This window comes from Mercenaria mercenaria, chromosome 1 (assembly GCF_021730395.1).
Source record: "Mercenaria mercenaria strain notata chromosome 1, MADL_Memer_1, whole genome shotgun sequence".
Classification (NCBI taxonomy): Eukaryota; Metazoa; Mollusca; class Bivalvia; order Venerida; family Veneridae; genus Mercenaria; species Mercenaria mercenaria.
Genome location: NC_069361.1, coordinates 109,192,635 through 109,208,188, shown reverse-complemented (window position 1 = coordinate 109,208,188; position 15,554 = coordinate 109,192,635). Strand labels below are relative to the sequence as shown.

Here is a 15,554-nt window from a genome sequence, read left to right as displayed (position 1 = left end):
TTCAGTGACATATGTTTCAAGCACCATTCGGATCCATAGTACATATTTGTCTAAGACATAAACTAAACCATCAGTTAAAATTTCACTCTCTTAGTCTTGATCGACAGTTCATAGAGTTGAAGAACATTATCTCGACCAAACGCACAGTTCATACTTCAAGCACATAATAATGACCCACAGATAATATAATTGAAGCAAGTACACCTTTAAACTGGATTGTCTGAATGCTACGTATGAAGTTAACGAAAGTAGACTGCAAAACGTCACTTGTTTGCCGTCACACCATTATCATATGCAAGTCAGTTACAATTTGCAGGAGTATCTGTTCCCGAATTGGAGTATCTGTTCCCGAAAGAAATCCTGACAATGATGTTGATTTAGGTGTAGCTTCTTTACAACTGTCTATAAATGGTGCCATCTCAATCATCATACAGTACAGTCTGCAATGTAAATTAACTTCGGCAGAACACATTGTTACATAATATTGTATTTAACAACCTATACAAGACTAACTTTCATGAATATATGTACTTTGACACATTTAAAATTTACAAAACAACTAAATTAATCTTCTTTAATTATTAAAGGGTGTGGTGGGCGGGTTTATAAACTTTTAATATGATGACTCTCGATCAGCTGATCAGAACGGAAAAGGATGGAGAAAACCGAAGACTGGTATTTATTAGCCTATACCGGAAGTCAGCGAAATAGAAACAAAACAACAATCTGATCCCGTCGGCTTTTATGGTTATAACTTGACAAAAACGCTTCTGCCGCAAAAATAAATATTATTATTTTTTAATCAAAAATAATAAGTCTTATATACATTTAGTAAAAAATCATTTCTGTTTTGTTTAACTGCAAGTTATTAATCCTGATTGGGAAAAAGTTGAAATATGGATTGCAGGAACCTTGTGTATTTTCTTGATAGGAGCAAGTTAAATATTATGTAACCCACTGTACGAACAAAGTGGGACTGTGGGGAAACAAGCTTTACTGTTTTCCTCCAGTTAATTGGGCTAAATTCATCCCCTGCAAATCAAGAAAGTCACTGGTCAATATTTGGAGTTTCAAGGACATTGTTTCTGAGGGGCCTCCATGACTGAGTACATGTAGTTAAGATCACTGATTCTGAGTCATTTGCGTTTCACCTAATAGTATGTGGTTGAAGTTCTGTTTGGGTTGTCATATGAGGAAGCCATCCAGCTGGCTTGCGGAAGGCAAGTCGTTTTATAAAGGTGCACTCCACACAAAATGTTGCTTATAGGCTTCTTTGGGGTCTTCCTCCGCAACCAAACAGCTGAAAATCACTTTAACCCTTAACCTGCTGGCTGCAAGTGATTCTGCCTTTGCGACCAGTGCAGACCAAGATCAGTCTGCACATCCATGCAGTCTGATCATGGTCTGCACTGTTTGCCATGCAGTCAGTAGCTTTTTGGTAAGCACCCCTTTTAACAGTTAATGGTATTGTCCAAATTGAAAGATGGACAAGTTCATTATAGAAATTTAGCAGGATAAGGGTTAACTATGTCTGTTTGACTTAAAACCTTTGTTGCTTTTTTATACGCCCGAAGGGACGTATTATGTTATACCCCCAGTGTCCGTCGGTCCATCCATCTGTTAGCAATTTCGTCTCCGCTCTGTAACTCTTGAACCCCTTGAAGGATTTCAAAGAAACTTGACACAAATGTTCACCACATAGAGACGACGTGCAGAGCGCATGTTTTGGATGTCTCGCTTTAAGGTCAAGGTCACACTTAGGGGTCAAAGGTCATATCAGTTTGTTTCGTGTCCGCATTGTAACTCTTGAACTGCTTGAAGGATTTCAAAGAAACTTGGCACAAATGTTCACCACACTGAGATGACACGCAGAGCGCATGTTTTGGATGACTCCCTTTAAGGTCAAGGTCACACTTAGGGGTCAAAGGTCATATATGACTTTGCTTTGTGTATATTGCTCTGCATTGCAGTGCCCTTGTTTTTATTTGGCAGATCCCTTTTTTGTTCACTAACAATAAATTTTTTTTGAATTACTTCCCTTTTATTTTACTATAAATAGCTTATTTTCAAACTTTTTTATTATTGGCCATAGGGAAAAACTGAGACCACATCTCTGTGGTACAACATGGATGGTACCTCCAATTTTTAGGTGTATTTTGACATCCTTTGGGCTTCAACAGTCAAGTTCTTTAAATTTTACACCCATCCTCTGATGTAACCCTTCGGGCGTATATTGCCCCGCTTAGCGGCATTCTTGTTTCAATTTTATTATGGCTAAGTCCAGCCCATGCAAGTTAAGAATATCATTGAGTGCTGTTAAGAGTTTCAACTGTAATAAATGAAATTTTCTGATGGACACATTAAGTGTTGTAACTAAGAATGCTGTTCCTGTGTAGTAAGTTGTATAAGCTGTCAACTTTGACCTTTGCTTTGTAACATTGCAGGAAAGTCGAGATCCTCGTAAAATATACTGGTTCTATGAGATGCTGATGGACAATCCTCTAAATGGTGAAGGTGGATCATTTGGAGATGCTGGGTAGGTGTACTAATGTTTATGTTAAATAGTAGACAGTATTTGGGAGCAGCTGATTGCCAGTCCATTGGTCTTGTGTTAATTTGCTGTTTGGTAACTACTGAGACTCGATCTACTGGAGAATAGACATTTTATGACTGTCTCTTTTTTATTAGCTCATCTGATTTTTTGAAAAAAAAATGATGAGTTATTGTCATCACTTGAGCGGTTGTCGGCGTCGGCGTCGGCGTTGCCTGGTTAAGTTTTATGTTTAGGTCAGCTTTTCTCCTAAACTATCAAAGCTATTGCTTTGAAACTTGGAATACTTGTTCACCATCATAAGCTGACCCTGTATAGCAAGAAACATAACTCCATCTTGCTTTTTGCAAGATTTATGGCCCCTTTTGTACTTAGAAAATATCAGATTTCTTGGTTAAGTTTTATGTTTAGGTCAACTTTTCTCCTAAACTATCAAAGCTATTGCTTTGAAACTTGGAATACTTGTTCACCATCATAAGCAGACCCTGTACATCAAGAAACATAACTCCATCTTGCTTTTTGCAAGAATTATTGCCCCTTTTGGACTTAGAAAATCAGTTTTCTTGGTTAAGTTTTATGTTTAGGTCAGCTTTTATCCTAAACTATCAAAGCTGTTGCTTTAAAACTTGCAACACTTGTTCACCATCATAAGCTGACCCTGTACAGCAAGAAACATAACTCCATCCTGCTTTTTGCAAGATTTATGGCCCCTTTTGGACTTAGAAAATATCAGATTTCTTGGTTAAGTTTTATGTTTAGGTCAACTTTTTCTCTTAAACTATCAAAGCTATTGCTTTGAAACTTGCAACACTTGTTCACCATCATAAGCTGACCCTGTATAGCAAGCAACATAACTCCATCCTGCTTTTTGCAATAATTATTGCCCCTTTTGGACTTAGAAAATCATTTTCTTGGTTGAATATTATGTTTAAGTCGACTTTTCTCATAAACTATCAAACCTATTGCTTTAAAACTTGCAACAGTTTTTCACCATCATAAGTGGACACTGTACATCAAGAAACATAACTCTATCCTGCTTTTTGCAAGAATGATGGCCCTTTTTAGACTTAGAAAATCGTGGGTAGGACAATATTTCTATTACACAAAAAAAATCAGATGAGCGTCAGCACCCGCAAGGCGGTGCTCTTGTTTAATTTGTCAGTTACTCATTAGGAGCAGATTAGTTTTCAAAAATCCAAGAATGCACTTTGCAATTTGCTTTTCATTTGAAATTCTAATGTCATATTGCTTGAATACGCCACAGTCATTAAGCCTTATTCACTGCTTTTGTTTCATAAACACACTCATTGTAAATGCTTTTCATCAATAGTTCTTTTATGCAATTCGTTGTTCATTTTATAGTTACAAATATTTTCATGTGATACATGTATATATATATTTCAGTCGTTTCCTGATGGTACAGAATGCACTGTTACAACAGGAGTGGCGTGTAGGTGATCTACAACGTAGGTTGTTGACGTACCTTACCCCTCACTTTGCACATACATACAAGAATGTCAGGGACAGAATGGGCAGGTAGGTGGGATTATATGTCCTCCAATAAACCCATGCATCCACTCATAAATACAAGTAGAAATCAGCTCTGGGCAAGTGGATATTGCAGTAGTGCATGCTGCTGGACGAGTGTGATTTTTAACCAAAAACGTAATAAATGTTGATTAAAAACAGAGCCCTGCAGAAGCTGGTATGTTGTTTGCAATGCAAAAATCCGTCCTGCTCCATTACTGTACAGTATTACTGATCGCTTTAGCTGGATGTTTGATAGTTTAGAACAAGATTACAGTATGTACCATTTTTAACAGACTAATGAATTGCGGGACAAGAACAAATTATATTAGGACAAGTGAAAATTCTAGGCAGCTCGTCCTGCAGGACAAGTTGTTTTCAAAGAATTTTTCGAGCCGTGATATAAAAATGAGGTTAGATTTTGTATAATGGGGATTTTACCCGTATTCCAGTGTGGAAGGTCAGTGTTTTTTAGCTTGACTGTTCGAAGAATAGGGGAGCTATCCTACTTGCCCTGGCGTCGGCGTGAGCGTTAGCGTGAGCATCACACAAATGTTAAAGTTTGCGTACCACCCCAAATATTTTCAAAGTCCATTGAGATATTGCTTTCATATTTTGCATACTTGTTTACCATCATGACCCCTGTAAAAAGGAGGAGGCAACTCTATTAAGCATTTTGACTAAATTATGGCTCCTTTTCGACTTAGAATATGCTTATTGTAATGTTAAAGTTTTACTCATTGCTTATATTATACTATCAAGCACTGAGAATAGTCGAGCGCACTGTCCACTGACAGCTCTTGTTTTATAATTTTTGCACAAAATTGATGGATATTCTAAAATTAGTAAAAGTAGCTTGAAAACAAAAATGAAGATAAATTGAAAGAAAGTGTTCTGTGAATATATTTCCTATTTTCAGTTTGCTATCAGATGTGTTCATACTGGACTATAAGATGTTTCCTTGGTCCACATCAACCTCTCCCTCGAGGAAGGGGTTTATAGACCAAGTATTACCACAGTTACATAAGCTCAAAGATCTTACAATTGAAGAGGCTCAACATCAAAATGGAGGTTGCTATTCAATCTCTTTAGATTTACAAATTTTTTTTGTCAGTACATACTTTCATACCAGTTTCTAGCTTGTATTTGAGAAAAAAAGGTGCTTTTAGAATGCAGCTTTGATTTAATGGAAATACACTGTACACAATTCACTTTAAAATATTGTGTTCAAACAAACAAATTTAAGGTAATAACTATTGCAGTGAGTGATTGCACTTACAGTGAAACATGTGTGTCTAGACCACACTTAGAAGAGCTAAAAGTGGTCTTTATTTATGATTGATCTTTATTCATTGTTTAAAAACACTGCAAGTTAAAAATGAAAGTGGTTTTCAGAGTCACTTGATATCTGTTCACATGTGATTTCTACGTACATTCTTTATACAGTAGGCATATTTCAGTTTCTGAAACTATATATAGCAGAACCATGTTTCAATATATTTAACTTTTGGCCTGCTGGTGGCAAGTAATTCTGCCTTTGTGACCAGTGCAGACCAAGATGAGACTGCACATCTGTGCAGGCTAATCATGGTCTGCACTGTTCGCTGTTCAGTCAGTAAATTTTCAGCGAAAACCATTTGAAAAATAAGTGGTACTGCTAAGATTGAATGATGGACCAGTCCATTTTAGAAATTTAGCAGGGTATAGGTTAATACAACAGAGAGGATATGTGTCCGCAGATAAAATTCCGGAGAGACGTAATCCGAGTGAATTATTCTTCACAGGGTATAACCTATTCAGTGTGTTACAGTATAGCTAAACATAGTTCTGCTATATATTATTTTGATTCTGATATGTCTTTAATTAAAAAATGGGTGAAATAGGGAAACACAATTTGTTAGCACATGTTGTACCAAATAGTATGTTGACATGAGGTCAAGGTTACAATGTTATAGTAAGGTTTAAACAAGGTGGACAGGTTACACATCCTAAGGCATAATTAAGGAGTGTGTAAATTCTGCATTCCTAGTAATCAATTCAGAGTGTGTAACACTGTTCTGTTACAGTGTTTCAAGCAAATGTGGTAGCACTCTTTCATGGTGCATGTATGGCACCAAATAACATGTTGACATGATGTTTATGTTGCCATGGAGAAATGAAAATGAATAAAATTTTTCATGTTAGAATGATTATCATAGTATAAATGAGAATCTTCCATAATTTTGTTCAGGATCTATAGAAACAAGTTCGTCTACAGACAAGCTAGAGAGTGGTGTAGAGAAGATGGATATAGACAATCAAAGTGAAGAAAGTGAAGAGAGAAAAGAACTCACTAGGCTTTGTAAAACAGGTACAAACACAATTTTGCTGAAATCATTTCCAAATTTTAGGATGCACCTGTTTATAGTCTAGTCCAATGAAGTTTCAACATGATGCACATCCAGTTGGTTTTAAGACATCTTTTATATACACATGTATTATTACATCAAGGATTATGACTGGTATATAAGGGGGTTTCATAGAGAGATTGACCAGTAATGGCAGACAGGTTAATTTCCTTGCATTAGAAATGGGTTCAAATCTCTCCTGCTTGCTGCTCATCTATCTTGTAAATATTGTAACAAGAGGCAGTTGAAGTATCCCTTGATCATTGATACTGATACCAGTTTTCTCCTAATTAATACATTCTTGGCATAATTTGCATCCAGTAGAAATTGGTTCTATTAATTTCTCCTACTACATCATTTGTATTCTGAAATTAACAAGCTTTCGGCTTTGAAATTTGCAGCAAATTATTGATTGCTAGTATTATGTTCACTATTAAAGTTACTTTTTGCTATAAAGTTGATGAATCAGTCATTTCAGTTGATTTATTAACATACTCAACTGAAATTCTCCCTAGTTAATATCATTTAATAGGACTCTGACAGATCAATAAGTAACTTAGATAGGTAATTTATTAATTTAGATCTGGTTAATAACCACTATTGAACCAAGATTTCTATCCTATTTCAGTGATGAAGTGTATAACTAGCTGTATAAGTAGAACTTTCAACACTGCACCTCCAGAGATCATACATCTACTGCCAATTGTATGTTTTTAACCCTTACACTGCTAAATTTATATAATGAACTTGGCCAGTTTTCAATTTGGACAGTACCATGAACTGTGAAAACTAAAAAGATACTGACTGAATGGTGATCAGTGCAGATCATGAAAAGACTGCATGGATGTGCAGGCTGATCATGATCTACACTGGTCGCAAAGACAGAATCAGTCGTGTCCAGCATGACAAAGAGTAATTCTTAACTTGTAGTAAAGACTTATGTTGAATTTTTCATTGCATGGGAAGAGTGTTTTTGATGTTTGGTTTTCCAGCAACTGCTACAAGTTTTCAATTTTGTTGTTTAAAACATCAATGGAGACCACTTGCCTGAAGCACGCCCAAGTGCTTCATATTAAAATGCATCTTTTCTTAAGGTAATCTTTTTAACTTTTGCAAAAAGGTAATGGATTTAGAAAATTTCTGATACTGCTAGTGAGTTATTACAAAACTTTATGGAATGATACCCATAGTAAGAAGATACCATGCCTTCAGAATTAGAATTCATGTGTCCATGTATAAAATAGTTGTATTATTGTTTGTTTAGATGTGTACATTAGAGAGTGAATCAAAAGATGAGGAGTTAAACACAGACTGTACAGTTGCTCTAGCTAGTTTGTCTCAGGCATTGATACAACCAGAGGTTATTCCAGTCATACTACATACCATCAAAAATGTAAGTAAAATATTATACATCATTGGCCGAGGTCCTCTACTTTAATGTCCCATAATGCAATGCATGGTTAGCCAATACCCTGTACTTACATGACCCAGATAAAGATACATGAATGCTCCATGCCCAGTACTTGAATGTCCCATAATATAATGCATGATTGGACAATACCTTGTACTTGAATGTCCAAGAATATCATACATGATTGGCCCATACCCTGTATGGTCTTTTTGTAGGTTATAACAGTATCTTTTGGATAGGGTGATATGTATGTATGGTCTTTTGATAGGATATAGCCTTTAAATAAGGTGATAGAAATGGTCTTGTGATTGTAAGCTTGTTGTTATGATGTGATAGGCTGATTGTTATGACCTTATTTTGATAAACTTGTTAGTAACGACCGTGTGTTAGAATCTTGTTAGTGATGACCTTGTGTTAGAATCTTGTTAGTGATGACCTTGTGTTAGAATCGTGTTAGTGATGACCTTTTGTTAGAATCTTGTTCGTGATGACCTTGTGTTAGAATCTTGTTAGTGATGACCTTGTGTTAGAATCGTGTTAGTGATGACCTTTTGTTAGAATCTTGTTAGTGATGACCTTGTGTTAGAATCGTGTTTGTGATGACCTTGTGTTAGAATCGTGTTAGTGATGACCTTTTGTTAGAATCGTGTTAGTGATGACCTTGTGTTAGAATCGTGTTAGTGATGACCTTGTGTTAGAATCTTGTTAGTAATGACCGTGTGTTATGATGAGTAGTAATGAACTTTAAGTATTAAGATCGTAAATACCTCTGGGGAGCAGTGACCTTTTATCATGTGAAAAAAAGCTTGATCACATTAGCAAGGAAGTAGGCTAAACAGCTTAAGTTACTAGGTTGAAATTCATTATTAATTACAGGCTTACCATGCGAGGAATCCTCTTAAAAGTTCAGGAAGTATGACAAATATACTTGAACAGAAACTATTGCATGTAGGTCACTTCTTGTGAAACCCTTTCTATACGCCCGTTTGAAAAAAAAAAGAAAAATATTAAGTGAGTATGGTGCGTCTGTCCTACCATTCGTCCGTCTGTCATAATTCATGTATGGAGCATAAAAACACCATTAATACCCTCCCCCCTCCCAAGATTTCTTTTACAGAATTCATTTTTTGTCGAGCCCGCTTGCTCAGTGTGTGTCCATCCGTGCGTGTGTGCATGCGTCCGTCCATCCAATTTTGTTTGGACCATAACTTTGACGTGCATGGACTAATCTTGTTTATATTTGGCATGAATGTTTACCTCAGTGAGAAGGCGTGTCATGTGCAAAGCCTATGTTCCTATCTGAAGGGTCAGGGTCACAGTTGGAGGTCAAAAGTCAAATTGAAGTTTGTCCAGAGCATTTCTTCTTCATGCATGGTGGGATTTTGATGTATCTTTGCATGAATGTTCACCATTATGAGACGGAGTATCATGCGCAAGAACCAGGTCCAAGGTCATGGTCATACTTGACAGCTGGCAGGCTCAACATTCTGCCCGTTGGCATACTTGTTCATTTAGTTTCTTGCCCTGTAGTGTCCTGTCATAGCCCCCACACCGCTCCCCCATTCCCCCCCCCCCGAACACCTCTCCCTCTTTGCATAGCTTTTATATGGCAATATAGCATTATATGGTATCAGTTCATTGTTTTGTATATACAGTGATGCCTTTCTATGAACTAGATAATTGATAAGGAAAGTAGAACACAGTTTGTTTTCTCCACCTAAATAACTGACACATTTATTAACACTGATACTCATATTAGAGCTATTTTAACACTGTATATCCTCTTGTGAAGATAACTCTGTGATTAATTATTTTTCAGAAGTATCTTACTGTAGACAGGATTAAAGTTGTGATGGTTTTATTTTCATTGAAGTTTGTGAACAGTGTGTCTCAGAACAACAGTCTTGTATATAAAGCATCATTATCTCCCAAAACGTAATTGCCTGTATGGGGAGAATTCTACATAATGCAAAAATGTCTTCTGAATACCGAATCATGAAATAAAAACAATACAAAATATACGCTATTTGAAGGGTATTGCTGTGAATGAATATGACACCATCATTTTTTCCCCAGAAATATTGAATGCCTTATTCAGCATGCAGTGCCTACTTATTTTTCTTTTCATATATGGCACCAAGGGTCTTTTTGTCCTAGGTTTAACTGTTGGGTTGCTATATGACCTTAGCTTTGTAAGCATGTTTCTCAAGAATTACTAGACGAAATATTTTCAGATTCTCCAGTCCACACATCTTTTGCACCATGGAATGATCTCACATGGCAGGTTTCATAACTATGACTTACCGTTGAGCAAAATAGTGCCCCTTTTTCAACTGAGAAAAATTGTGTGTGTGTAAGCTAGTACCTTTATTAGGTGGAAGGGCTTCAAATAGTCTAGCTCATTGACATTAGACAGCTCTTGTTTAATCAACATATTATGTAATGGATATTTATTTACAAATTTTGCCTACCTGTATTTTTGTTTCAGGTTACTGGTTTACAGTCTTGGCATGCTAGGTCAGCAATTCTAGGGTATATTCAAGTTATGGTATTTTGTAATTTCTTCACAATGCAAGATCCCAAACACAAAGAAAATATCAAAGAGATTGTGATGCACCTTATATGTGATGATAAACTTGAGGTAGGACATTTTGTATGAGTCTTGGAATATTGTAAAAGGACTATAATTGAGCTGTGCCATGAGAAAACCAACATAGTGGGTGTGCGACCAGCATGGATCCAGACCAGCCTGCGCATCCGCGCAGTCTGGTCAGAATCCATGCTGTTCGCTTTTAAAGCCTACTACAATTAGAGAAACCATTAGCGAACAGCATGGATCCTGACCAGACTGCACGGATGCGCAGGCTGGTCTGGATCCATGCTGGTCGCAAACCCACTATGTTGGTTTTCTCATGGCACGGCTCTATTATCTATCTACCTATGCCAGCTTTTTAAAGTACTAAGGTCAATTTATATTTAAAAATTTCTCCTATCTCTAAAGCATTGGTTATTATTGAATTTATCTTTAATAAATATTGAATTGATCATTAATTGATAGTGAATTGGTCATTAATTTCTATTTATCATTGATTACTTTTGAATTGATCATTAATTACTGTTGAATTTATCCTTGATTACTTTTGAATTGCTCATTAATTACTATTGAATTGATTATTGAATACTATTGATTTGATAAAAGATGGCATTAATTTTAATTTTGCTTATACTCACAGCTAAAAGTTAAACAACTCAAATTCAAACTTGCAAATGCTTATTATACTACAAAAAGTTAGCTAGCTGCAAGATACGAATAATAAAAGAGTAGTAAAGGACATCCAATTTTGATTTAAAATTTGGTCAGTTTGTAACCTTTAGTTTGTTGTTATATTTTGATGAAAATTATCATTTTCATACAAGTATGTATTTACAGGTACGAGAGATGGCATGTATAACATTAAGTGGGTTGTTACAGTGTGGTTACCTCGAGATGAACCAAGATTTACTGGTAATGTTGCAAATACTATTCTGCTCTACTCAAGTATAGTATTTTTTTTCAAGATAGAGTGTGAAGAAGTTCAAAGCCAGTTTGAGCTACTCTTGAGTCTGCCTCGTTTTAAAATCCATATTGAGATATCTAAAGTTTTTGTTCTGACCACAACATAGTTGGAACCTACAACTTCAAGGTTTTGTGAAAGCTAACAAGATTGGTTCTACCAGATGCCTAGGGGTAGTTGGGATCAATTTGCACAAGCTGAAAAGTTGCTGTGTGACCTACATTGTGATGGTTTGACTTTGACTTTAAAACCAGACAAAGTCTCCAGTTGTTTGTAAATAACTGATATGTTTGTGATAACTAACAGTATAAGCGAATAACTAAAGGTTAACTTTTTAGCTTGACTATTCAAAGAATAAGTAGAGCTATCCTTCTCACCACGGTGTCGGCGTCGGTGTCTGCGTCGGCGTCACACCTTTGTTAAGTTTTTCGTACCAGTCCACTTTTTGACAAAGTCTTTTGAGATAAAGCTTTGAAACTTTCAACACTTGTTTACCATCACCATGTCCAGTTTTAAGCAAGAGTACATAACTCTATCAAGGATTTTGGCTGAATTATGGCCCCTTTTAACTTAGAAATCTTGGTTAAGGTTTTGGTACCAGTTCACATTTTGTGTAAAGTGTTTGACATATGGCTTTGAAACTTTTATCACTTGTTTATTATAACAGTCTCTACCTGTGGGCAAGAGAACATAACTCTGTCAAATATTTTGGCGGAATTATGGCCCTTTTTGGACTTGGAAATTGGTACAATTTTTGTACAAGTCCATGTTTTGTCAAAACTATTTGACATGTGGCTTTAAAAGTTTGAACAATTGTTTATCATCATGATTTATATTTATAGGCAAGAGTACATAACTCTGGCAATTATTTTGGCTGAATTATGGCCCTTTTTTGACTTGGAAATTGGTTCAGTTTTCGTACAAGTCCATGTTTTGTCAAAACTATTTGACATATTGCTTTGAAACTTTGAGCACTTGTTTATCATCTTGATTTCCATCTGTAGGCAAGAGTACATAACTCTGTCAACAATTTTGGCTGAATTATGGCCCTTTTTGGACTTGGAAATTGGTTCAATTTTCATATAAGTCAACGTTTTGTCAAAGCTATTTGACATGTGGCTTTGAAACTTTTTAACTCTTGTTTATCATCATGATTCCCATCTGTAGGCAAGACTACATAACTCCGTCAACTATTTTGGCTAAATTATGGCCCTTTTTGGACTTGGAAATCAGTTAAGTTTTTCGTACCAGTCTGTATTTTGCCTAACCTGTTTGTCATTTGGCTTTGAAACTTTGACCACTTGTTTACCTTCATAGTCTGCTTAACTAGGACAAGGACTTTAGCTCAGTTATGGCCCTTGTTTGGACATAGAAATTAAGTAGGTTTCGCATACCATTCGATATTTTGTCTATTAATTGATATATGGCTTTGAAACTGTGAACACTTGCTTACCAGCATGGTCACACATTGCCATATAGTGCAAGAGTAAACCAGATCCTCAAATTCAGGTACATTGTTTGTCTTTTCTGTTCCTTTTCTTTTGTCTGAAAATCTCAGGTAATATTTTGACCCTATACTTCTATCAATGCTTTGAATAGTCGAGCACGCTGTCAACAAACAGCTCTTGTTTGACCTTCTTCTTCATTTAGAGAATGACTCAGTAGCAGGACAAGTTGTCACCTACTTTCTCACTTAGAAGATGCAAAAATTGCAGAGCAAAGTTCTGGCCTACTTCCTCACCTGAAGGATGCCCTGAAAGCAGGGCAAAGTTCTTACCTACTTTTTTAGCTTAGCTTATGCCCCAGTAGTAGGGCAAGGTTCTGACCTTCTTTTTAGTTTAGCTTATGTTCCAGTAGCTGGGCAGAGTTCTGACCTACTTTCCTAGCTTACCTTATGTCCAAGTAGCAGGGCAAGTTCTGACCTACTTTCCTAGCTACGTTTATGTCCCATTAGCAGGGCAAAGTTCTGACCTGCTTTCCTAGCTGAGCTTATGTCAGAGAAGCAGGGCAAAGTTCTGACTTACTTTCTTAGCTGAGCTTTTGTCCCAGTAGCAGGGCAAAGTTCTGACCTACTTTCCTAGCTTAGCTTATGTCCCAGTAGCAGGGAAAAGTTCTTACCTACTTTCCTAGCTTAGCGCTTATCTTATGTCCCAGTATAAGGGCAAAGTTCTGACCTACTTTCCTAGCATAGCTTATGTCTCAGTAACATGGCAAAGTTCTGACTTACTTAGCCAAGCTTATGTCTTAGTAGCAGGACAAAGTTCTGACCTACTTTCCTAGCTTAGCTTATGTCCCAGCAGCAGGACAAAGTTCTGACCTACTTTTCTAGCTTAGCTAATGTCCCAGTAGCAGAGAAAGTTCTGACCTACTTTCCTAGCTGAGCTTATGTCCTAGTAGCAGGGCAAAGTTCTGACTTACTTTCTTAGCTGAGCTTATGTCCTAGTAGCAGGGTAAAGTTCTGACCTATGCCACAGTAGCAGGGCAAGGTTCTGACCTGCTTTCTTTGTTAGAAGATGTGGGGCTTACCAACAATCTCACTTAGAGGATGCCCCAGTAGCGGGGCAAAGTTCTTTTCTCACGTTCTCAATGTATCCCCAAATAGCAGGGCAAAGTGCTGTTTGTCACTTTGATACAAGAGACATTGTATCTGGTCATTTGTTCCCCAATAATGTACTAGATGCCTTCCAACTTCCAGCACTTTAAAGTACTTTCAAGTTTAGCTCTTTATCTTGTTTGCTTATTAAATAGTATTTTCACTTGATTTGGTGATATTTACAGGACCATTTTGAAAGACTGAGTGGAACAAAGATAAGTAAGCGTATGAAATCAGAAAACTTACCTGTAGAAAAATTGATTCAGCGCCATGCAGGAGTGCTTGGTTTGAGTGCTTATGTACAGGCCTATCCATATGATGTACCAGAATTTATGCCACAAATTCTTATGGACCTCAGTAATCATGTTAATGATCCACAGCCAATACAGGTACTCTTACTTATATTTCACTGTTTTTGTTTCTGCTTACAGTATTTAGAAACTAATTTGATATAATGGAAAGTACTTAAGTGCAACTATATGAATATAATATTAGATTTCACATTTCTTAGCATCTATTTTATAGGAATGGTTTCCGTCCGTCCTTCCGTCTGTCCGTAACACTTTCGTGTCCGCTCCATATCTCCTAAACCCCATAAAGGATTTTCATGAAACTTGGGTCAAATGATCACCTCATCAAGATGATGTGCAGAACCCATGAGTCAGCCTTGTCGGCTCAAGGTCAAGGTCGAAACTCAAGGTCAAAGGTTTAAGCCTTCCATTTTGTGTCCGCTCTATATCTCCTAAACCCCTTTAAGGAATTTTATAAAACTTGGGTCAAATGATCACCTCATCAAGGCGATGTGCAGAACCCATGAGTCAGCCATGCCAGCTCAAGGTCAAGGTCACAGCTTAGGGTGAAAGGTTTGAGCCTTCCATTTTGTGTCCGCTCTGTATCTCCTAAACCCCTTGAAGGAATTTTATAAAACTTTGGTCAAATGATCACCTCATCAAAACGATGTGCAGAACTTATGAGTCAGCCATGCCAGCTCAAGGTTAAGGTCACAACTTAGGGTCAAAGGTTTGAGCCTTCCATTTTGTGTCCACTCTGTATCTCGTAAACCCCTTGAAGGATTTTCTTAATACTTGGGTCAAATGATCACCTCATCAAGAACTCATGAGTCAGCCATGTCAACTCAAGGTCAAGGTCATAACTCAAGGTGAAAGGTTTGAGCTCTGTATCTCCTAAACCCCTTGAAGGTTTTCAAGAAACTTGGGTCAAATGATCACCTCATCAAGACATTGTGCAGAATTCATGAGTCAGCCATGTCAGTTCAAGGTCAAGGTCACAGTTAAAGGTCAAAGGTTTACTCTTTCACTATCCATAGCAATGGCGGGGGATTTAGCTGTCTTTCAGACTGCCTTGTTAAAGTTGATTTTGCATCACTTGAGTAAATAGAGACAATCTAGCATCAAGTGAACATACACATATTCTTGGAAATTATATGTCTGAAAATTATTTTCTTGATTTAGTTGCTTTTTAACTATATATTACAAGCATTATCAAGGGCCATGACTGTGCCATACAATTA

General features: G+C 36.8%; 1 protein-coding gene across 1 annotated transcript in view; it reads left to right on the top strand.

Moving 5' to 3' along the window:
- The window catches only part of LOC123526956 (proteasome activator complex subunit 4B-like), a 73,748-nt gene that overhangs the window by 53,911 nt on the left and 4,283 nt on the right, over window positions 1-15,554 (top strand). Inside the window, exons 38-46 of the mRNA XM_053528603.1 lie at window positions 2,445-2,536; window positions 3,956-4,087; window positions 4,998-5,149; window positions 6,309-6,428; window positions 7,094-7,170; window positions 7,730-7,858; window positions 10,365-10,517; window positions 11,307-11,381; window positions 14,209-14,412. Coding sequence (XP_053384578.1) covers window positions 2,445-2,536; window positions 3,956-4,087; window positions 4,998-5,149; window positions 6,309-6,428; window positions 7,094-7,170; window positions 7,730-7,858; window positions 10,365-10,517; window positions 11,307-11,381; window positions 14,209-14,412 — 1,134 coding nt within the window. The remainder of the gene's footprint in view (window positions 1-2,444; window positions 2,537-3,955; window positions 4,088-4,997; window positions 5,150-6,308; window positions 6,429-7,093; window positions 7,171-7,729; window positions 7,859-10,364; window positions 10,518-11,306; window positions 11,382-14,208; window positions 14,413-15,554) is intronic.